The sequence below is a fragment of the Acartia tonsa genome, chromosome 5 (genome assembly GCF_053477335.1).
Source record: "Acartia tonsa isolate MP-2025a chromosome 5, ASM5347733v1, whole genome shotgun sequence".
NCBI lineage: Eukaryota > Metazoa > Arthropoda > Copepoda > Calanoida > Acartiidae > Acartia > Acartia tonsa.
In genome coordinates, this window is record NC_137264.1 from 43,244,702 (window position 1) to 43,271,023 (window position 26,322).

A 26,322-nucleotide genomic window follows, 5' to 3' on the forward strand; every position below is an offset into this window, starting at 1 on the left:
AAAGATAATCATACTTACTGATAGAAAAACTTTAAATAGCGAAGCTTCAACTAAGAAATTTCTTAGACATCATGACATAAATTACTTATTGTCATTTAGTTGTCGAAGCAGCTTATAGTAAATGACGTCCTACAATACAAAAGACCAAAAATAGGAAAATATACACCTTACCAATGATCAATTACAATGTATACTGGCCAATCATCGGTTATTTGTATTGTATAACGTCATTTCTAATTATCACTATAAGCTACTTCTTAGTTGTCGAGTTCGAGACCTCTGAGGTGGATTCTTTAAAATAAATAAGATCGCTGACTCTGCTATGGTCTATGTAAAATAACCTCTATAATTACAAAAAAAATTGCTTATTCCTATTACCCTGAATGTTAGCTAATGTTAATGACTATGTTCCATCTTTTTTATAATAAATACTACTAGTTTTGTCATATATAATTAACAATGACATCTTTGCATCTAATATTAATGGTTTTCCTATTCGTACTAATGTAATTTTGGTATCTTTTATATTCTTTATTCATAACATTTTTACATATGCAGAATATCATATTTATTTGTTCAACAAAATAGATTTTTATATTACAGGAAATAAATGTAAATGAAAAAAGACCTTTATCGTTAAGGAATTTTTATCTACAACACAAGTATAAAAATTTAAGACAATTTAAAAATGGCAGGCATAGATGTTTGCCTTAAGGTTGTGAATAAAAGAGAAATGCAGGCCTTTCTATGTATTTTGGGGGGTGTTGACATTGCCCTTCTAAAACAACTTCCCCACACACCTTTGTACGTACCAACTGTCTATGTAAATATATGTATAGGAAAGCTTTGTTCTCATTGTATTAAAAATCCAGTCTATAAGAAGTTTAATATTTCAAAACTAATGTCACAAAAGCAATTTCATTAATAAAGTAAGCTCTTTAGTTAGCCCACTAACCCCCTCCCTATTAAAAAAAAATATAAGAAGAATAGCAGGAAAGTACAAATATAAAGTTTCCTTGAAAATCAAATTTTGTACAGTTGATTTGAAAATGGATAATTGTTGAGCTAAAATGAAGAAAAGTTTTGATAAAGTTTGGGCACTTGATGGATTAAAACCAAAATCAAATTTTTTATATTTTATGATTCTAGAGTATCCAAGAATGAGGGGATACAAAATAGATTTTAATACACAAGAGCAGTTTTTGTAATAGGTAAATCAATAAGCATATTAAATGACTAACTTTATTTAATCATTAATTTCCAAAATTCATCAATAAACAAGGCAGATAGAGTAAATCACCAGAACATATTTTATCACAATAAGGTAGAAAATATATGCTTCAGTTTATCATAATAGTGATAATTGGATTTTTCTGCAAGGCTAGATTTTGTGAAGACTATCCAGTGTAAAATCAGCTGAACATCTTATACATTTTTCCATGAGTTCTTAATCTAAATGATGAAATTAGTTTAGGAGAACTGTTCAAACTATTTATTTAAAAGATTGGAAAGTTAGAAGTTCTAATTTTGAGGGGCTAGATGAATTATTTAGACTTTTTTTGGTTTTAGTATTGCATTATGTAAGCATTTAGTCTGATCTTTTAGTCTGTCTGACTATGCAACTTACAAGAATTGGCCTTATTTATTTTATCCCTTAACAAATTTGTTGTTGTATTAAATTTGAATAAAGAATGGATAAAATGTTAAAGAAATACTTTTTGATTATATTTTATTCAATAATGCTGTGTTGTACCTATCTCTATTCTATGTCACCAAATAGCTTTAGAACTGCATTGGACCAATAATAGACTTTCCCGTCAAGCCGTTTATTAGATCTTGCTCGGCTAAAATCAATTAGATTATTTTGGATTTTTTTTGCTCTAATGCCTTCTTCTGTTTGTCTCATTGTACTACACATGTTATTCTGTGAAATGTAAGGATTTGAATGGGATGTACATTTGCAGCTAGGATTCAAATATTGAAAAGCGTTACATGCTCTCATAGATAAGGGTGCTACTGCCATGTAAACAATAATTAGGACTTGTCAGCTGTTAGGCAACAACTAATGAACAAATTGAGCAACTGATTGGCAAAAAACATAGCATGGAGTCAGTAAATTTGCTGACCTATCAAATCACTTAAATATGCAACTATGATATTTTATTGAATTGTTTTGGCGATCTCAGGAAGTAGATAAAGCACATTTTTACCCTGCATGATGATGAATGTTAGTTTTTATTGATTCCATAGCTTGGATGATACAAAAATTCATGTTGGCAATATCTACAAATAAATTTATGGAGTTTTGAACTTTGACAGATTAGATATACAAAATATTTTTAACTTTTGTCAGTTTAGTTCTACTATCTTTTTTTTGTAATATAAAAACACCATTAGTGTTCAGCACGAAGCAATAAGTAATGAAATTGCATTACAAATTTGATTGCATATATTTGCAGTTCTATGTCACAGTGGGGTGTTTATACATTATGACAATGAGATTTGCAATATCTGTCAAAAGAATAATTCCACAATATTACTAATTATTGTAAATTTTACCTTATTATATATCATGATAATCTTTATTTCTTAAAACGTTGGACATGATGTTTATAGTTTGATATAATGTCATAACTGCATTGGAAAATCTAATATCTAAATAAAATGGTTGTTGTTTGAAGTACCAAGAGGTTTTAATAAGTATCTAATCATCCTTAAGATATATATTTGACAAAATATGTAACTGTTGCTGTATAGTATGAAATATTAAACAGTAAAATTATGTAAGCTTTACATGATTGAAATATTAAATTAGAGCAAAATTTTCATACAAATATGTCTAAATGAATATTCAATCCTATTCATAATTAGATTTTTATTTTTGCAACTGATTTTCTTATAGATATTGTTGTTTTAAAGAATGAATACTATAATTTATAAACAGTTTTTTAGAATAACCCAGACATTTCTGATCTTTTTTACTACCAATTAAGAAATTAGAGAGTTTTTTTAAAAAGGATAATAAAGAAAATAAATATTTATTTTAAGTTGAAGAAAATAAATAGAAATACTGATATTACTATGAGAGAACAAATGGAATAAAGTGAAGATAAAAAAGTTTGGTTTATACCCTGCAACATCAACTTTTCTTTTAATCTATAATACAAAGTAGCTTGATGTCTGTCCATCTGTCTGTCCGTCTGAAGCTTAAGATCTCAGTAACCAATGAACCGATTGGACTCTACTCTTCAGAGATGATACCTACTGGTCCTGTGATGGTTTTAAGCTATTTTCCTGGGGGGAGGGACAACCCCAACCCCACCAAAAACTAAAAAACCACCCCCCCAAAAAATTTTTTTTTACATTTTTTGTAAAATCTCAGTAACTGCTGAACAAATTGGGCTCTACTTTTCTGGGAATATACCTACTGGTCCTCTGGTGGTTTTAGGCTATTTTCTAGGAGGGTGGGACACCCCAACCCCCCTAAAAATAAAAAATCCCCATTTCCAAATTTTTATTTTTGTAAACAAAAACTAGTAATTGGGTTGGGGGAACCTCACTGCACAATGGGGCGAAGCCCCCTTGAACCCCCCCCCCCCCAAAAAAAAATTATAGGTATTATATAAAATTTACAGAGGAGAGTTTTCAATTTTTGTGTATATGTGATCCAATCAGTGGGACTATCGGAGCTTGCGCCGCATACGGGGTACTTGCTTATGATCACCCTGTACGAGATATACGGTGAACAACCTGGTTTTAATTTTTACGAATTGAAATTTTTGTTCATACGGCGCACAACCTGGGTTTAATTTTACCAAAGAGTAATTTGGCAAAGAATAATTTTTAAAAAATATAATTATAAAATTATTCTGGAGGGTTGACTTTCCATTACCTCATGGGGCGAAGGCCCTAGAGGCTAGGGGCGAAGCCACTAGTACATAATATTTTAATTATATCATAGAAATATTATCTGCTAGTATGAATATAAATTTAGAAAAGACTGATTTAAAGTACAAACCACAATTAATTACTTTTGTATCAGACTATTTGTACAAACTTTTTTTAAGATATTGTTTTTTAATTTGACTGTTTTGTATAAATTTCATTTAATATCTTGATTACAGAGAAGGAGACCTATCTCAATCTTGGATTGGTTTGACTTAGGAAAATATATAAATTATATTTTTTTTATAATTTGTATTATATTTTAAATTATAGGTCACAATAAAATGTCAATTTAATATTTTCTTTTATTAGTTGATCTAAATCTTAACTTTCTAATAAAAAAAATTCTAGTGGTTCCACAATTTTATATGCACTTTTCAAGTTAATCCAATAGATCTATGCATTCAGAAAGTTTCGAGTATTATTTGGGATAAAAGAGCTAAGAGTCAAACTTGAATTGAAATGAGGGGACAAAAGTATGAATGAAATAATAGAAGATTTGGTTTGATAATCCAAATATATTTTGCACTCAATAAGATGGTGTAAAGTAAAACTTTTTGCAAATTTTTTGTAATAACACATATTTCGGTCAAATGAACTCAACTTAAATATCTTGAACACTAAGAATAATCATGTTCATTAAATCAATCAATAAAATATGTATATTACTGAAAATTTTTAACTTCATTTAACCCATTAGTGCCAAGCGCCACTTTTATGGACCGATCAAACTGAAAATTTCAGGGAAGCTTTATTATGGTAAAAACGGAATTCCAATTTTTTTTTGCTCTAGTGGCATTCACAGGAAAGTTGCAAATAAACCCGGTTCGGCACAAGTAAAAATACCCATCGGGTATAGGAACCCATTTTTGGGAGGTTTCCCTCGGTATTAAAACCCATTTTTTAATAAATACCTGGTTTTTTGGCACAAAAAATTAAAAATGTAATTTTTGAACGTCTAAAGTGAGTTGTAGAGTAGCTAATACTACGATATGATCCGTTAATGAAAACTACATAACCTCATGTAACTTATAGAGCTACAAGTAAGATACAAAACGATTTATATCACATTTAGTGTTTTGGCTATAGGTGCCACCACTTTTCGGTTAATAAAACCCATTTTTGTTGTAAAAACCAGGTAAATACCCATTAAAACCAGGTAATAAAAATTTCTGACTCCTCCCCCATGTGCCGATCCGGGACTATATAGAATGTAAAAAAATGATAAAAAATCATATAAAAATTAATAATTTGAACAGAACGAATTCACAAATGGATGTAGTTGGCAATAAACTTTAAATTTCATGAAAAAAATCAGCAACTTTACTACAGAAACAAAAAAGTTAGAAGGGGTATTTTGAAATCACCTCGTTTTTCTTGATTTTCTAATTTTGTTGAGTTATACCAGCAAACGGAAGTAAGCAAAACTGCCTGCTCCAGGGGAAATTAAAACTAGGGTAATAGAGGGGGGATTCATACTGTCGAATGGTGCAAGGAACCAGTTTTTTTTTGGTTTTCTGTAACCGGGCAATAAAAACCGGTTCGTCACTAATGGGTTAATTAAAAACTTAGATAAGTGAAAAGATTGCAAATTTATGGAACAACCCATGTTTTTCCATATTCAAAACAAATTACATGCAGGTCAGAAAATTAATTCATTAACATCATATGAATATAAATAAAATGATGATGCAGTAAAAATGCACTGGTAAGAAAGGATTATGTTAGAAAATTTCTATCAATGGTACATTGGAGCATAGTGTGCATATGTGAGCCTGGACAAATTTTAGCAAAAGTAAGTGCAAACATTAAATCTAATCAAATTATAATTATTTTGTTCTCAAGACATTAGTTTAACCTAAACTTAAAGATTGTTTACATAATCTACAGTGTTACCTACCTTTTGAAACTATGTATAAAAAAAATATTATGTTAATTATTTACAAAATCAATCAGAAGTAAATAAAAAGAATCATGGTCCCTATCCTTTTATGTGAGCCATAAAGAGGATTTTGCAAGAAATTCTAAATATAGCTTGTGAGAAATTGTATATGGCCTGTTTTGCTGTGCTCTGCTTGCATTTCATTCTTCATGTTCAAACACAAGTACTGAAAGAAGAAACCTGCAATTATATTTCTCAGGTGCAACTAAATATTTATGTCACCATGAAATTCATCAGTATTAAAATCTTTTAGTCCATGTGAAAAATTTTAAATAGCTGAATTCTTCACAATAATAAAGTTGATGCATAATGGGTCCTAAAAATCAAGGAAATTAAATTTTGTTATGTTGTCTCCATAGCACGCAGTAAACCCCTTATGCTTTGACAGAGTTGCAGACACTCCATAATCATAGAGTCTTGTGTTCCTTAACGTAGTTATGGATCATTTTGTGTAAGCTGATATCTAGATGGTCTTTTGCTTCTTATTTTGCAAACTTTGCAAAATGCAAATTATCTGAAGAGGTCTGTGTTGTGTAGTATGCTTTTATTTCACAATCATCTAAACTGAGATATCTTCCAATTCTACATTGCTATATGTGCTTTAACAATACTAAATAAGCAAACATGTATGTTAAAATTATAGCTATGAACTTATGTCTTTAATAAAATAGATTAATACTTAAAGGAAGCCTGCTAGAAGTACCCAGCTTTAATTGCCAATAGACTGCCATAATTAAACCCAATATCCTGAATTGAAAGACCCAAGCTTCAGTAAATAAAGTAATAGGCATTTAAAATTACTTTTAGGAAGTTGAAAGATTACAAATCTCTTAAAATGTCATTTTTAAATGTCTTTATCATTTTTGTTAATAAAGCTTGAGGGTATAATTGTGGCAATCTTTTGGTGGTTAAGGCAGTGAATTTCCTGCAGACTTACTTTAACTAAACATTTGCATTGAGTAAAGTAAAGAGAACCAAAGTGCAAGTGCTTTACTAAATTGTGTTTCAACCTTGAAAAGTAATGTGAAGAATTGGGCTATTTATTTTCTTATAATGCTCATCATTCCTTTGTCACACAGGAATTGAAGAAAATTTGTATATTTGCACATCTAAAAGCCATGTGTCATGCCTTGACATAGATAATGCATTTGATAGATAGAAAGAAAGTCTTTGAGATCATTGATTCATTAATTAGCAAGTCTTCCTATGCAGGGGCGTCCAAAGGGGGGGGGGTTAAGGGGTGATTTACCTCCCAAAAATTTGTATTTTGTCTTTGGATGTCCTTGTGAATTCTATGTCTTCCTGTGTGACAAAACTTCAGTTATTCTAATTTCTCAAACCTTTTAATTATATTTGATTATATTATTGTTTGTATTGTAGTAAATATTTTATATATAAATGCACAAAGTAGAGAAAATGTTCAAGGGCAAAAAAAGAGAAGAAAAATATTATAAATAGCAGCCAAAATGATTTCACACATATCATTACAGACTGATGGGCAGACATACAGACAAAGTGAATTATAGAGTAGATTTAGTGCTAAAAACCCTACTACATTTCTTACACATCTGCCTTTAAATATAGACAATTCAAACAACATGCAATAGACAAATTATATGCAGTAATGCATTCTAAACAGAAGTCTGTTACACAGGCCCAAATTTGTGGCCAGCTTACGTAAAACTTAATAGGAATGTCAGAAACAAACACTATTTAATAAATGATTTATAAACAAAAGAGGTATTGGAATATAGAAGAGAATACATATAAAATTCTGCATTCTAGAATAGCTCTATTGTGAGTAAAGAAAGTGTAGAATGATCAAAAATTTACAGCAATGCTATTTTTTTCTCTTACTCAAAAAAAGTATCTTTCTTTTTTACCACAAATTTTTATGTGGCTAGCAATAAGCAGTTACTCCTTTTGGCGTGAAGCTCCCAGATTAATTTGTGGTGAATTTAGGTACTCAGAGACGTCCCACACCCATTAGAACATTTTTTAATGATCATAAATACAAACTATTTAGAAATGCAGGAATAAACTAATAAAGTCAGATTATTTACATCTCAATGCCTTTATACACATATGACCTAATTAGGTTCTACCTATGTATGTATGTGTATATTGACTAACTTGATGATTTAAACCTATAATTAGCAAAATCGTTTAACTAGGTCATGAAATAAAGTTGTAAAGTAAACTATGTTTATCTCTTTCTACACCTCTCTTCAAATTAACTCTAGCTTCTTCGCTTTAATTCCTTCTTTACATTGATATCAAAGTGAATGTACTAAGTTAACTAATTTAAAACTAGAAGCATTATAGGTTTCTAGAAAAATATTTGAGAAAATATAAAATGTCAAATTTACTATTCTAAGATTTTCACATAAAATACAAATTTTAAATATCTTAATGTGTTACAAAATACTTCTGATTACCTCCTTTAGCTTAGAGAAACATTGTCATACAAGGTATAAGTTGACTACCTTGCTTGATAAAATTTGGTTCACTTAATAGACTTGTGAGCTAACCTGATCTAGTTAGAAGATAAACAAAAGTATCTAAACAGAGAACAAAGTTTGGCCTAACTTCTATCTGGTAACTGCTAAACAGACTAAGACTTAATGCCTAAAGCTTATTCCATATAAAATGTATTTTAAACCCCAACAGAATTAAAACCTTTACTAATTGTTCAAAGTTTATTTTTTTTTAATTTATAATTTAAAGTTAAAACAATGCAAAAAGAATTTTTTTTATGTAATGAGAAATTCTGTAGAGGAAATAGGATATTTTTAGTTTTAATTAGAAAAGTATGAGCAAAAGTTTAGTAGAAATCTCAAGTAGTTTTAATTATACATGTTAAAATATTAATCCTCATCTAAATTTCTCTTTTCTACATCCTACTTGAAAATCTATTTAATTTTGAGTCCACCCAATTTCATAATTAATTCATTTGAACTTTTATGAATAATATGTATCATGTAAAACAGATTTATTATCGATGACTAAATGTGTAAAGAACAGAAATAGAGTGCAATTTGGAGGTGGCCTTATAAACCAAAAAAAATACTACTTTTGTTTAACTTAGAATTAGTATTAAACACACAGACATCTAATTACTTAATAAGAAAGATAGACATAAAGTTGTGAAAGTCTGATCTCTAATACTATGGTAATTATGACATAAATAATTGACCAATTAGGATTAGTTGTTGTCTGGTTTACACAGTACTGTTTTTAATTTTCCTTTTCTACCAGAAGAAAAATCTAAAAGAATTAGCTTATCCAGATATTTAGGTTTGATTTTATTAGTTTAAATTAAAGTTTGCCTAAATTATGCACAAGAGTATCTATTAAATTCTATAACATTAGTTAGTAAGGGTTGGCGAAAAAATACCTCTTACTTTTAAACTAAAATATCAGCTTAATGTGTTTTAGGTCTTGAAATATTAATAAAACCTGACATGTTAATTCACAAAAATATTTTTCTTTGAACTTTAAAAGTTTTTTGATTTTCAGAAACAATTTAAATTTTGTTTGAAGGTAATATGCATGCAGTTTACTCCATAACAAATTTTAAATTCTATTATCTTTAAGTTGCAAAAATTTTATGAAGCAAATGTTGTTTTGAACCTCCTTTTGGATAGAAACCCCTTTATACATTCTTGAGACCATAGATAGTAGATAGTAAATATTAAAACTAAAAACATATGAGCATTTTTTTTGAGTTCTTTCATAAAACAAAAGGAAACATTACAAAATAAAACCTTTCTTCTTGGAAATTGAAAAAAAACAGGAAATTTATTTCTTTAAACACATACATAGCTCTGAATATATTTATGTCTTTTACCTATTTCACAGACAAACACAAACATATATATTCTAAATAAACTGAAGTTAAACACACTTATATTTTAAAGAAATTTATCTGAAATTTAAAGAAAATAGTTATAAAAAAAGTCCATAAACAAAAGTAAGCAAAAAAATTCGAGGATAACAACTTTTAATTGATTATTACAATGCTAAACTTTTATAAAAGTTTTGGCCTATTAGTCTGGCTCACTGGAAACTTAATAATCACTTTCAATAATAAGTATCTACTATTTTTGTATTTTCTTACCAAATTAGTTGTAGTTACATTTTTGCTATTAGATAGGATTGATTAATAATAAAATTTTATTGAAAAATTTAAGTTTAGATTTGAATGATTTTTCATGAAACAGTTTCAACAATAGAAATTTAAAACAAACTTGTATTTGTTTTATTGAAAGTCTGGAAAACATTTTATTTTACTTTCAATCATTTTCATTGTCTGTGTATCTTATATTGCATTTGAGTCAAATTGAATATTGCAAAATTTAAAACCAATATTCAAATAAGAATGGTAAGTCCAATTCTTTTTCTGAATGTAAACATTGAAATAAATTTCTAGTAAACTTTTAATTGTAGAAATTAACTAAATTCAACAATTTTAGCAATTAAATAGTTCGAAATGATTAATGAGTTTAAGATAAATTCTTTAAATATGATTCCTACCTAAGAGATGCATTTTAGATAATAATAGTTTGATGAAAAGGAAAAAAATCAGGTCTAAAATTAAATTCTTCACAAAAGAAAGAGGAAAACATGTATAAAGTATTGTTTGTTGTAAGTGAAGCCATTACAGCAGGGGATACTTAACTTGGGATAAAAAGGTAATTTGGGACATTTTTATGGTTACATTATGGGGATAGTTCTTCAGCATTGTGTCTTTACAATACAGCTATTTTTTGCATAGTCCTTGAACTTGATAGTGAAAATAGTTTTATAAAAAGTATTTTAATAGCTTACTATCTAACTTTTAACTTGCTCTACACATAGATTTATGAATAATTTTAGAAAAAGTTTGTGATATTTATGAAATTATGTAAGTTTGTATTAACCATTTAACAAAAAATAAGGGGATGTGCCAAAAATATAAATTTTATTTGTCTGTACTTTATACCAATTTTTCGTTCAAAACTGATGGACGAAAATAGTTCATAAATTAAAATTTACTTTGTTTATTTTGTTTATATTTTATTGTTTTTATTCATTTGGTCACAAGAAAAGTGATGATTACAAAAGATAAAGAAAAGAATAAAATTCTACTATAGTATCTAATATTTTTGGCTAAAATCATAATATAATTTCTTTTGAAAGATAATCATTTGGAAAGTTTGAGAAGAAAATGTTAGGTTATGATTAATCACCAATGTTTTCATATATGATAAAGCAGGGAGAAATTGGGGTTTAAACAGATTTTATCAGGAACAATGGACTTCCAATTTATAATTTTTAAAAAAATACTGATGAAGAAAAATGAACTTATAATGCATTTTATATAATTTTCTACAGTGGTAATTAAATTCTTTGACATTCACTTAATTATGGAAAGTATACATGATTAAATTTCATCACTAACCTCCTGTTAATCTTGTCTATTTTTCTACATATATGATAAAATTGGGAAATGGGGTTGAATGGTAGATTGGTGAGGGATAATGGATGTTTTTGTTGCCTACATTGTTCTCAGATATTCACCTCATTGCACAGAGAATAGATTGTCTAGAATAGATTAGTATTAAGTCATTTTGGACTAAGGTCATATATTAAACCATACAAAAAATGTATTAAATAAAATGTAGCTTATTATTTTGTAATAAACAAAACCAAATATATTGGTTATTTTCCAACTTTGTAACATTTCTTAGCTTCTTTTTCTATTTCAAGCTTGGTTAGGGACCTTTGGAATATAATAAATCTTGGGATAAATAGATAATCAATATGATTTGATGTCTATTGTATAAAGCTGCAACATTAAATGGATGAAAACACACAAAGATAGATTTTTAAACATTGCACAGTGAGACAGGTTTTGTTAACAATTGACCATCACGAAATAAAATAAAGATATTTGAGATGTGCCTTTATCTTTTAGTGGCCGAGACAAGAATTCAACCTTGTTTGGGAATAAAACCACTTTCTAAATCATTAATTCAGAAAATTAATTGAAGCCGTAGCTGAATATGCATTCAATATATTTTTCTTCTTTTTAGAATTTATTTTTTTCCTCCTTTTGCCCTTACAACAACTAGTAATAATTATTTTCCAATCTGTCTCAATGTGGATTGTCTAAACAATGCAGTTTAGGATGGTACTTAAGTAACAATGCATTTAGATAATGGTATTGCTTTAAAAGATATTACAAACAAGAGACAAAGAAAATTATTTAAGTCTAAACAGGATAATTTTTTAAAAAGCTTTTAATCAAAAGCAAAAAATCTTTATTAAACCTAACTTATAATTTAACAATTTGTTGTATATTGAACTCCAAATAGAATTTTTATATTTTTTCTAGAGTAGAACATACCTTATATTTGTAAGATATTGATCAGAATAGTGGGTACATATGTCTGAAAATAATATTAATCTGTCTAGCCTTGCTATAATTAAACATAATATAATTAAAAATACATCCTCAATTAATTGGAATATGTTTGTTATTGATTTAGAAAGACATTTATCAATCAAAATGGCTTATTATTTCTAAGATAATGAAAATTTTATTCCAACTGTGTGTATTTTTCATATACTATTAATATATGTATTTATTTTCATACCTACAATGTCAACACCTTTCTCTTTATCTATCTTTCTATCTACTTGATAACAGATGGTTGCAAGACCTTCTATAACCAATTAATATCTATCTATCTATGTATCCTAACTATCTCCTTAACCAGTTACATATCTATCTAGGTATCCCTGAAGCCTATGTAAGTTGGTGGCAAGACAACCTGTTGTTGGCCAATGGGTCCAAGCTAGAAAATCCCTGGCACAGTCAACTATATAAGGTTAGTGCTGGGTTTCAATGCATATAAAACACTTTTTGGAGAGATTTTTAAAAACCCCAAACCTACGATATATAATTTTATAGCACATGGAATGGTTATAAGAATTAAAGTAAGTTTTTTCAGAAAACTAAACATTGCAACAATGTCTAAGTTTAAATTCAGTCATTGATACATTATGGATGTACTAGCGGCTAGTGTCCCACCCCCCAAGAAAATAGCTTAAAACCACCACAGGACCAATAGGTATATACCCTGAAGAGTAGAATCCGATCGGTTCAGTGGTTACCGATTTCTTAAGCTTCAGACAGACAGACGAACGGACAGACGGACAGACATCATTCTACCTTGTATTATAGATGTATATATAATAAGTAAAGGGTACTATAATATTTTATTAACTTAGTTTTTCCTTATATTAAGGATTAAAAAGAATTTATGGAAATTAATGTTTCATTTTTGAATTTACCCACTCTCCTCATTAGTCTTATGTCAAATTTTTAAGTTAAGATAAGGTAGAAATAAAAAAATTTATTTTTATATCAAAATAAAGATATGAGAAAAGAATCAGGTCATGTCTGTAGATCAAATATTGTAGTTAGGATCACAGATTTGTAAAAATGACCTGGCAGTTGATTATGATTGAATATACAGACTCTTTTTGAATATATTCAAATATCGATTTGTTATCAATTAGATAAAATATCATTATTTAGTCTGCTGATATGTTAAAAATAAAGATAAAATTTTATTTATTTTCATTAATTTTTTGGATAATATTTTGTTAAATGAAAAAAATTCATCTATCATCATTTGGTCATTTTATACATGGGTAAATAGTCTCTGAAACCATTTAGTTTTATATGTTGGATAGATTTAAATAAAAAGTATGGATTCTTTTTTTGTATAAAATAAATTAGTTGGCTATATGCCTCATATTAATAGGTAATTTACTAAAACATTAGCTATCTTAATGTGGTATAAAATTATCTATATATACATTATTAATAGATAGACAGTAGGCTAGATAGATAGCAAAATAAAACATGATATATCTTCATTTGGTTTGTAATTATTTGGCTGAGTAATCACCCATTCATATTCTCATATAAATATATTTCTTTGCCAAAACCTACACTTTCACATACACAAACAAGACCATTTATGGCCACAACGGTCAAAGATGTGATATAAAAGCAGAATCACCTAAATTATTACACACATGAACTTATTTTAGTTTGATAAAGAATTATAATATATCGAAAGATGTAAAAAAAAAAAGGAAAAATTAAGACCTACATACAGACAGATAGAATGAGGGAATCAAATCTTTTTTGTAAAATAGTTTCCTGTTAAAATGGGTCAAAATTACTTCCTCATTATAAGGGTAACAACATAAAATTAATATTAAAACTGAATTTTTATCCCTTTTTTAATTTTTTAAAAAAATAATATAATAATCCGCAAAACAGATAGAAATAGATTTCAACCCAAAAAGTATATACTAAAATATTCATATAATAATATTACTGTAATGAATTATTTTGTATTAATACTGTAATTGCTCGTAAGATGGATAGAATGATGTATGTCTTAATAGGACACTCCCTCTCTCAACATTTTTAGCGGCGAAGCTACTCCATATTAATTTAATGTCTGTCCTATCTTTTTTCTAATCTGTAATGCTTTCTCTCTATCTATCTATCTATCTAATTATCTGGTAGGAAGAAAGGTTACAGACCCAACATGTAAAATCCTCAGAATAAAAAACTCAAGGCATCAGACTAATTTAAATTTATTCAACGTTACGAGGGCAAAACTGCCCTCATCATCAGGAACTAAACAAAAAAATAGCAATTAAAATTTATCAAAATATGCATTTTAGTCAATTATTAATTTATATATGTTTTAAAGGAATTTTAACATATAAAAAAAGAATTAAAATTCCCTATGATAACACATTATTAACAAATAAAGTGAATAAATAAGATATATGTTTATACAAGGTTAATTAGATGCAAAGTAGGGCATTATCTATTTATCTTTCTATCTTTCTCTATTTCTTCATTCTTGCTTCCTCAATATAAGCTTGTATGTTCAACTTGAAAGCATTGCTTTTTGGTGATAATTGTATATGGATTTAAAGTAAAACATATTGGTTTTCATGAAGTTTTAAGCCTACACTACTCTTAAAAGTGTCGACCATAAAGTAATAGATCAAAATTGTTTTAAAGCTTCCCTTTACTCTGCAATGCTTTGGACATATTTTATTTTTTATGTATATTTAATTTCTTTTATTGTATTTAATGAGATAATGTTGCTATTATCATATTCAAAATAAATACAATAATAACCTTTAAAATATTTAAACACTAGTCTCTTATTGGACATAAAATGACATCCAATAAGAAAAAGGAATAAAAATATGGGAAAGAAAATTATTTTTTTTCAAAATTAATTCTAGGCATATTGGAATAATAAATATTAGGAAAGAAAATTATTTTTTTTCAAATTTATTTCTCTTCATACTGGAATAAATATTATTTTTTTAAATTTTACTATTAACCAATAAGATATAGGCATGTTATCATAAAAATTTAGAAAACAATAATTTTTATTCCAATATTATCAAAATTAAAGTGTTATATTCTAAAATAAAGGAATTGATAAAGAAAGAATAATTTTTTTCCAAACTTTTACTACCTCATGCCCATTTCTTATTGGTCAACATCAGAATTTAATAAGAATAAAAAATTTTTCTAACATTTTCATAATTATAAAGTCTCATGTATTGAAAAAGGAATTTATAAAAAAAAATAATTTTTATTCCAAAATTTACTACATCATGCCTATTTCTTATTGGTCGACATCAGGATTTAAAAAAAAAATAATATTTTTTCCAACATTTTCATAATTATACAATTTCATATTTTAAAGAAAGGACTTGATAAAAAAAATTTTATTCCAAACTTTTACTACATCATGCCTATTTCTTATTGGTTGACATCAGGATTGTTAAAAAATAATATTTTTTCCAACATTACACAATTATGAAATTTCTTATTTCAAAAAAGGAATTTATACAAAAGAAATAATTTCTATTCCTAACTTTTTCTATATTATGCCTATTTCTTATTGGTTGATTCTAGGATTAAAAAAACATAGTATTCCAACATTAAAAAAAGATGCAGCTAAATTATTTTGGGGTATATTTTTTGTTACAGACAAAGCCCAAGCTTTTTCTGAGGGGGGAGACCCCCCTCAACCCCCCTTCCCCTGAGGGGGGAAACCCCCCTCGACCCCCCCCCCTGACGATCACTGAATCTTTTAAAACATTACACTTAAAACTAACAAAAGTTTAAACATTCAGGAAAACTCGAGTTATAGAGTAGGTTTGCCAAACAAAAATTTTATAAATACACAAATAAATTAAATTAACATTTATTTTAAGGTAAACATTTAACAAAATATATATAATGTAACCAGTTGATTTCTTCATGTGTAGTTTTGCAAGCAGACACCACAATTGTTGCCACATCTCCAAGGGACTTTTACACAACCAATTACAGGCAGAATAGAAGGAAGCTAATTCTCCTAAAATATAACAATTATTTTGTTATGTTGGTAATAAAATCTATTTGTCTTTCTATTAACGCATTAATCTTCGCAATTTTAAAATCACAAGTTTAATATTTATAGGACAATTATAACATTTCTAAATATGTTAAAATTGATGTACAGACCAACGGAAAGTCCGTCAGGCAGACACACGGACAGAGACTTACGGATACAGATTAACAAACAGACAGATGTGGACAAACATTTGAAGTGATATACAGACCAATGAACAAACAGGCATTATAGAAAAGCTTCTAGATTTTAAAAAAACTTACCATGCAAACACAGCAAACACTCACAGCAAACAATGGTCGATTCAAGTTTTCTGACAAGCCTAAAATATTTGATATAATTATATTTCTTATAAAATATTAATAATAATAGCTGCGCCCCAAAGATTCCATGTACAAAGAATGGACAGAAAAAAATGGCTTAAAACCATCCCAGGACCTATGTAAAGTTACCCTGAAAAAAAGAACATTCGGACCAGTTATTTCTGAGATCATAAGTATCAGACAAAAAACATTACTACTTTATGTAATAGTACAAGACATTTATAAAGCTTCCCTAAAAAGTACAATTTAATCGAACGAGCATTTTTTTAGATAATTAGCTTCAGGCAAAAAAACAATATACTTTATATAATAGAATAACACTGAATAAAATACCTACGTTTTAACATAACCTCCGTCTTCACCAATGTTCAAATGAATACTAAATCAATAAACATTGTCGTACATTAAATTTAAAAACTTTAGAGGTCAGCTGAATCTTAGTTTCCGATTTTGTACGTGTCACCCTCATCCTATCTAAATATTTACTACTAGTTAAAAAAGCTTCAAACTTCTAAAAAAATAAAAATTTAGTTTTCACAAATTAAGCTTTTATTACGTTTTATTAAATGAAGTTCCAATTAAAAAAAGGGAGGACTTATACTATGGGTAGGGGGGGGGGGGGGCGTTGGGGATTAATAGACGAACTATTATACTCCCCCCCCCCCCCTTCATTTCAGCTTTTCCCTTTGACCGTAGTAGCTGAAAATAGCTTTTGCAATAGTTAGGTTATCTGTCGTACAACTTCAGAAATCAGGGAACAAATGGGTAATAAATTTTTAGTTGATCATTTTATTTTCAAGAACAGGGGTAAGTGAAAGAGAGAATGAGATGGGGTATGGGGAGGGAGTGGAAAAGGAAACTGACAGAAAGAGACAAAAAGAGAGAGAAAAGAGGGAAAGAAAGGCACAGATAACCAATTAACCAATGGACGTCCAGTATAATTAACCCTTGTGATATGTATTATATCAGTTTTGAGTTTTTAAGACGGAGTTTTAAATCCATCAAAACCAAGTATAATATTTTAGTAATATTGTTAATAAAATAAAGGTAATTTAAATTTATTTCAGCAATATTAAGGTCAAGTGACAAAAATTTTAATTTCCACCTACTTCGCCCCCACAGGGGGGCAAAAGTAGACGGACAATTCAAATTTTGATCACATGACCAAAATTGTTGAAATAATTTTAAAATCCTTTCTCGCATTCACAATATTACGAAAATATGATAAATAACTATTCCACATCAACATTCATTCAACAATATTAAAATAAAACAGTAGAAAATTTAAATTCGGCAAAAATAATTAGATTGGTAAATATTAAAGATTTTAAATCAATGCAATGGGAGAATTATACCTTACACAATTAAAAAGAAATGTTAGGATGGGAGGACATTGCTTTTGTCATTAAATTAAACATTTTTGCTTGTTTAAGTAAAAGAATATGTGTCTGTGTGTGTGTGAAATACCAATTGAAAAGTCTCGCTAGGCCCACTTTTCCTTACCCACCTCCAGGGCCTCTAGAGGCCTCTAGGGGGATAGCTGCTAGTTTGTATAAATAAACATTAGATTTGTCTACTTTTAAACATCATAAATTGATTTAATTTAAAAATTAAGGCATAAAATATATCAGGTATATAGAATAGCTTTAGTGTATTAGGCATATTTATTGCATTACGCTTCCTAAAAATGAACTACTCTATTTTGCTTTTTAAAGTGCCTACTTTTTATATTTAACAAAGTAATGACAACAAATAAAAAATGTCTCTGCATGAACTGTAAGATTTTGTATGGAAGTAATAACTCTAAAATCACGATATTTAATATGTAATGCCTGTTTATGGACTAATGCATTTCCCCTTATTTCCATCTTGACCTCTAATATAGCAGCAGTGATAGCATTCTTTAGGTTAAGATAATATTTTTGAAGAAAACTGTACTCATTACCTTGACAAATGGGTGTCCCATAGTGTAGTGGTTAGCACAATTTGGTCAGGTTGGAGGAAACCAAGTTTAAGTCCCTGCATTCACTATATACTTGGTTAACAAATGCTGTTGCAATTTGACAGATTGTTATCATGCAACCTTCCCTCAGATGCCCTAAGGTTTTTGAGGGGGGAAATTTGTAGAAAGTTAGGCTCATCAGTCAAATAAGAGTTCCATTAATTAGGTTGGCATAATAAAGATCACCTGCGAAAACTCTAGGACAGTCTGATGTACTAAATGAGTAGCTTCTAGGAGAATTGCAGGTCAGCTTGAAATATAACATAGAATACAATCAGCTGTGAGCAAAGCTTACCAATCTTTGATTTGCCAAAGGGTTTTCACATCCAATCTCTGTGCCCATCTGAATCCTAACTTCAGAGAATCAGGGCTACATACATACACTTCACCTCGACAATGCTGGTGCTAAAAGCCCATAGTTACAGAAAATAACTAAAATAGTGACCTTTTAAGATATGCAATATCTATGAACTTTGCAAGAAATAGAATGCAGTTTTCTTTATTTTCCCTTTCTTTTCTCAAAAATTCTTTCAGTTTTCTGGAATTTTCAATTATACCCTGTAAAATTATTATATATGTAATTATTCCTTAATTAGAGATAAAGTTTGGACACTGTTGCCAATCATGGTCTAACTTTACCTTAAAAAAGTTTATAAACTATGGGGTGCAATAATATTTTTAGTCTATTGTCCCCTCTCTATGATAAATCTTTATCTTTAAATGGAATATAACCGTGTTAATCTAACATTCTATCAAAAAAAATAGTTATGAGTTTATATTATAATTTTGTCAGTTCATTTCCCCTCCTTTGGGGTAAATTTGTATGTCTAAATGAAAATATAACTAACTTAGTATCCTTTTAGGAATTGCAATATAAATGAACTGGAATGCCATTTTCTATTTTTTCTTTATTTTTTCTCATAGTTCTTTAAATATAATATCATGCTTTTGTTTAAGGAATAAAGCTTTATAAAGTATTGCTACACGACCCCTTACCCTTACTTTGTGTTCCACCAAAATAGTGCCTATCCTTTAATACTATTTCATTAAGAAACATTTCCAGCATGGTTAAAACTATTTTTGACAATTTACAACAAACAGTTAAAATTAAGAAACCCTTGTCGCAATATCAGAAAATTCTTATTGTAAAAACTCTTGCCAATGGCCTACCCAATATATATACGACAAAAATTAACAAGCCTGGTCAATTGTATCCTTAAATAGCGCGGTGTAATGTATTCATGTAGAACACATACTTGAAACATAACGAGGATGAAAAGCTAAGCTCTACAATCAGAAGGAAGGACAAACGAATCATAATTTTTGTAGAGTGTGAGAGCTTAACAAGTAGAACTATTATTTGTAAGTCTAAACTAAAAGGTACATAAATTTGTTGCAGAATTGCGTAATTCAGTAAAAGGACATACTTTCATTTGATAATAGAGATGCATCCCTATTAATATTGTAGCTTGTCATCAAGAAAACAGCTTAATTTAAAAATTATATCATACAAAATAGCATGTTTTGAATGAACGTAAGGACTTTCGGGTAACGAATATAGAGTTGTTGCGATTCCTAAATCTTACCTAACTGTTTAAGAAATTAGCATGCAAAGTTTTGAATCGATAGGACAATGATAACATATCTAAATTAACGAAACTTCGCTTTTTAAAAAATTATTCCATTAGGGGTGACATTTAATTATCAAATTTCATCAGATATCCTATTTTACATATCATTCGACTATCTTTCATCAATCGAATAAATAAACGTACATACAAACTATTATTGCAGCATAGCTTCGCTGCTAAAAAGTTTTCAACAAAATCTCGATAAATTATGAAAAGTTTGATCCAAGTTTTTTTTATTCTTACATGGTTCATACTCATATAACGTAGACAATTAGGACAGGGCGGGAGGGAACACTGGGCTGTTTTTTACACTAGTCCCAAAGTCTTGTAATAATTATTATTCGTTGGTTCAACAACCTTGGGGACTTTTATTGAATGTTAATTGGTTGGTTCATTTAGTTTAGAGTCCAAACTTTCTGACCACTAATTTTGTGTATCATCATTGGGGATTTACATCAATTTATCGGTCTTTATCTTATCCCTTTATATCCCAGCAATTAAGTTCAAATTAATGAATAATGAATAAAAGTAGATAAGGTCATTAGCAGTATTGGGAAATCATAAAAAGTGTGACAATTGAAAGTCAATTTGACCTATGAAAATTTTTTTTCTGTATGTAAACTTATCTTTAAAATGTTATTTTTGGATAAAAAAGCACACAAACAGTTACAAATCTATTTATTATGTTATCTATATAATTGTATATCTATATGTATTGTATAGCTGTCTATACATATAAATAATTGTCTCTATCTATCTAGGTATCTGAATATCAAACCCACGGTGGTCAGCGAATATCAGAGTTCTTTATATTAGATGTTAGACCTGAAGACTCGGGGGTTTACTATTGCAGGTGATACAACGCTGAATTGCATTGTCTTAACAATTGTATGATTATTATGTCAACAAAAGTCATTTTTTGTCGATGTTTTGTTAGCATTGGCCGCTTTTTTGCAGGCCATGAAATTAAAGTTAAATTTCGATAATTATGAAAGACATAAAATATGAACAAAATATATATAAAAAAAAGCGAGATAGGAGGGGATGGGAAGGAAAAGAAAGGAAATATGGTCAGGAAGGGAGGGGACATTGGGCTGTTTATTTCACTAGACCCAAAAGTCTTACATTAACGTTTTCTGATTCGTTGAAAACTTTGGGGTCTTTTATTGAATTTTGATTGGTTGGCTCATTTAGTTGAGTGTCCAAACGTTTCAACCACTAGTTTAATCTACAGAAGGGATAATTTTGTGTATGTACATTTATTTGTTTGCTACTGTCTTATCCTTTTAGATCCTTGAAATATTATGCTCTTCGGAAAATTTGTCAAAATTACACAAAGACACCTAACCTGGTGCCCTTGAGGCAATTGAATAAATAAAATTTCTTTTTAATGGATACATTGTCTTTGTTTTGTTAGATAATATATTTGTATACTATTCAGGGGAAGTAACGCAGCTGGATGGGGCACAGCAAACTTTACTGTAACAGTTGTTAAGAGGTAAGGTTTCAAAATTATAGGATGATTATAATAAATTATATAAAGAATAAAACATATTAATTTGGAAGATATTATAAAATTAAATCTTTCTATTTTTGTGGGGCAAATTTTATATTCTTCCCCCAAAAGTCAATATCGTAACCATCACAGATTATCTAGCAGTTTTCGAGATCTAACTGTACAAAATGAAAAAAACACAAACACACTTTATTTTTGTATGAAACAAACGTAAACATTTATGGGGGAAATTGGACTAGAAATTTACTTTAACACAAAAATATACGATATACTTCATATCATAGGCGTGCAAATAGTATGGGGTATAGTAACCTCCGGATCATTTTCTGTGGGTGGTACAGCCACTATCGAATCAATTTATTTGGGGAATTAAACTTTCTTCCCCCACCCAAACTAAAATCTTGTGCATGCCCTTGTCTCGTATTATTTTATTACAAAACTTTTTTTATAGTATGCTCAAAATACTATTTCCTCCCTTCTAAGCTTTATTTGAGTTGACTCTGAAATATGCCATCTCCCCCCAAGGGCCACCATTATGCCTTATCCCCTGGTTCTATTTATCCCAGGGAGGAAGGAAACATTAGATTGTAAATTTTATTGGTTCGTGCTCACTTGTTAGTCCTTGGCTTATAAACCTTTAAGATTTTTAAAAATCTGGTTTTTCAACAAATAATTTTAATCTACAAATAAGAGTTTTTATAAATTCATGATAGACAACAAATTGTTTTATCCATTAAGATCCCTGAATCATCCGGTCATGTTTTGAAAGAATTTAGAAATATGAAATTGTACAACATGTAATATGTACTTTACTGGGGAGAAAAAAGCAATTCAATTCGATAAGTGCTTAACTAGATGATTAATAATAGTACAATATGATGTAAATATATCTCGTATAGTTAAATAAATGTGTTTTTTGGATAATACAAGATTTACATAATGTACAAATCTTAATATTGATTATAATCGACCAAAACAATATTATGGAGTTTAAAACATTTATTTACTTTTAAAGTCAACTATATATTTCAAAAACTGTACAAATCTTAGAATTTATTATATTCGACCAAGAAATTTTTATGTTCCATGTTATGATATTCATGTACATACATACTTTAATCGAGGACAGGACAAACTTTTAGTTCACAAATATTACATAATTTAAATTCTATTTTAAACAGCAGCCAAGATAAGTACATTTTCTATATATCTGAAATATTCTCCAAACAGATGGACCAATAAAATATTTTACCAACCGAAAAAAAACTGTTTATTACATGATAAAATCTATTCCAAATGCAGTACAAAAATGGTATAAATGCTATATTTTCTGATCGAACTATTTTTCATGATAAATATCTCCTCTGTTGAAAACTGTAAGAATTGTACAAGTTTATTGAATTTATCACATTTGAACATTATATACGACATAAAGCAGGCTAGAATTTAAATTGACCATTGTTTACTTTTTTTCATATTTTATATGACATGACCTTTTCAAACAGGAAGCTTCTCTTAGTTTACTTAGACAATCAATTAGACTATTTTGGTGGGGTTGGGTGGGGGTGCTTAAAAATTCTTATGGCGTGGGAGATGCTTCTGCCCCCCCCCCCCCCACCCCACAACCCTTTATCACTCTCATATTAATTTTTATCATTTAAGATATCAAGAAAACATAAAGCAAATATCTGTCGGCTTATGGCTTTCTGCTACCATAGTTATTGAAACATGCATTTGAAATTATGGTCCTACGACGAACGACTATCCGGACAAATAATCAAAAGTATTATCAAATTCCCCGCTGTAAGTATGCTAACTGAGACTGAATTTTAAATTTCAACTCCTCACAATAACAAAAAGAATTTTCTTTTTTGTGTGTGTTTGGTATTTTGTATTTTTGTCCCATTGGATAGTGAAAAAAGATTTTTTTCAACAAAAAATGCTACTGATATTTAAAGGGGGTGAGTATACATCCCCCCATCTTACCAAAAAAAATAAGGTTTTTTGAAAATCTACAAAGATCTCCCACCCACAAAATGTCTAAAATACCAATCAAAACATTAGTTTTACAAATGAATAAAAATCTAAACATTACAAACATCAAGTTTTTAAAAGATTAAAATTTGACTTATTTTATATTACTTAACAATCAAACACTTTTGTGAAGTCTAAAGAACACAAATCAAAATACTTCAAATCTTGTAATGGATATAGAATTCGTGGCTTTGTGAGATATTCTCGCATACTATGATAATTGATTCTAAAATCTGGCTTATATAACGATACCCCCATCCACCCCTCATGACGCATTGACCAATATCTGAGGACTATATTTGCACTCTAAATTGACGACTTTCACAATATTCACGTATTCTATATTCAATAATATATTTTTGAATAAATTGAATCCCAATCCTTATATTAAGGTAACAGGATGTCTATCTGTATGTCTGTGTGTCTGTATGTTTGTCTGTACCGTAGGAGATCACTAACCGCTGAACCGGGTAGCTTCTCATAGGTCCCGGGAAGGTTTATAAATATTTTGGGGGAGGATACCAACACCCTCCCAAGAGAAATCACTAAAAATCGAGAGAAAAAAATATGTTTCTTGATTTTACGGAGAGAGTTCAACGCTTAAACATTAACGCAACATAGACACATTTAAATATTTTTTTTAAAAACATTTAAAGTGCCACTAGAGGCCTCTAGGGGGCGAAGTCGCTAGTGTGTTATAAAGAATTAAACATTTCTCTGATTATTTATTAATGGTTATCAAAAATAATCATTTATGATTTTTTTTTAATAGGAATCAACATTTACATGACCGTACTTCTTAAATTATGACTGACATTGTGGATATCTTTAATCTTGGGTATTAATTTATGCCATCTTTTTGCAATAAAGTAACCAAGTATTCCCTGCAGACATATTTAAGATGATGTTATACTTATTAAGAAGGTAGGGAGAGAGGAATTTTTAGAACGGAATGAACCATGAGAACTATTTTGTGGTTAGGAAGAGACACCCACATTACAGAATAATCATAAACAAATATTTTTATTTCAGGGGGGAGGGAGAGAAACCCGCAGAGGAGAACAAAGATAAACAAATATTTTTATTTCAGGGGGGAGGGAGAGAAACCCGCAGAGGAGAACAAAGATAAACAAATGTTACAGGTTAGGTTGAATTTTATTTTCAAAAGCGAATTTTTACACTAAATTAGCTGGATGTTTTTGTCTAATGAGATCATATAAATGCGAAGATACTTTATGTTGAGTAAATTTATTTCTAAAAGATGAAGATTTCTGATGATACGGGCGAACCATCCAGTGAAATAAAATAAAAATAGTGGTATAAAAGGGGTTAATGTATAATTTATTCAATTTTAAATCTTTTCATTTAAACATTTTAGTTTATATTCATATGTAAGAAAAGAATAGAAGTCTGATGAATTCTGGGACTTTTGAATTAATTATTTAATTCTTTGCATTGATAACTAATGCTCAGATAGGGAAGAAAAAAAAGTAAGACAATTTCAACTTTATCAGCAATTTAGTAGCGCATTTACTTTATAACAATCGTGTAGCAAGTTAGTAAGTATATTTATATATTTTTGCAATTGTTCTAACTGACAATTAATTATATCTTTTTTTTTCTTTAAAAATTAAATTTTTCATAATAAATGTTTCTGTTCTTTTGAATAGATATGCATTTCTAGAAATATGCTAATTAATTAAGAATATACACTCATAGGGACATACATTCAATGAATCTAAAATTGCTTCAATTTTAAAGTAAACCTTCATACCGCTTTTGAACCACATGTATTGAAGTTTTAGAGAAAAAATTAATTTAGGTTAGGTTAAATAAAGGTTAGAATAGGCTCACAGGGATAGTGCCCTATAGGGTTAGAGCTGAAAAGGGTATTTTAACGGTAAAAATATTGAATTTTAAAAATATATTTACTTCAAACTTTACATTAAATGAACAGATTAAAGTTGTAAAATATCTGTCACATTTCCTAAGAATATACAGATATTCGTAGCATAGACGTCCAAGGGGGGGGGGGGTTATGGGGCGATTACCCCCCCAAACGATTTTGTGGGTGTAATTACTCCCCCCCTCCCAATCAAATTTTACCCCCCCCCCCCAAAAAAAAAGGCTTGGACGTCTATAATTCGTAGATTCTATAGCCTTATGACTACTAGATGTCACAGTAACCATTCAAAACAGAAAGGTAACATTATAATTATGAAAAATGAGAGTTAAAAAAGACTATAAAATTATTGTACAAAATGTACTATTGGAGTTTGAATCCTAGCAAATTTTAATCTTTTTTTGTTGATTTAATTGTATATGATATTTCGTAGTGGCTGCAATTCTAGCCTCTAGGGACACCTTACCTTTAGGAGAAAATACCTTCCCAGGACTTTCTTTATATATAACTAAGCTATTTTATAA

The 26,322-nt window shown here is 29.0% G+C and overlaps 1 protein-coding gene and 1 long non-coding RNA gene across 6 annotated transcripts in view; one reads left to right on the plus strand and one right to left on the minus strand.

Moving 5' to 3' along the window:
• Window positions 1-26,322, plus strand: part of LOC145319582 (uncharacterized) — a 189,079-nt gene that overhangs the window by 92,461 nt on the left and 70,296 nt on the right. For all 5 annotated transcript variants that reach the window (XM_080161791.1, XM_080161789.1, XM_080161792.1 and 2 more), the window contains exons 16-19: window positions 12,668-12,762; window positions 21,107-21,198; window positions 21,787-21,843; window positions 24,986-25,037. In XM_080161791.1, the coding sequence (XP_080017917.1) occupies window positions 12,668-12,762; window positions 21,107-21,198; window positions 21,787-21,843; window positions 24,986-25,037 (296 nt within the window). The remainder of the gene's footprint in view (window positions 1-12,667; window positions 12,763-21,106; window positions 21,199-21,786; window positions 21,844-24,985; window positions 25,038-26,322) is intronic.
• LOC145320355 (uncharacterized) lies at window positions 16,185-17,088 on the minus strand. The gene is made up of 3 exons (XR_013880169.1): window positions 17,050-17,088; window positions 16,653-16,711; window positions 16,185-16,353 (listed from the first exon to the last, which is right to left on the minus strand). It is a non-coding gene; the product is annotated as an uncharacterized LOC145320355 (long non-coding RNA).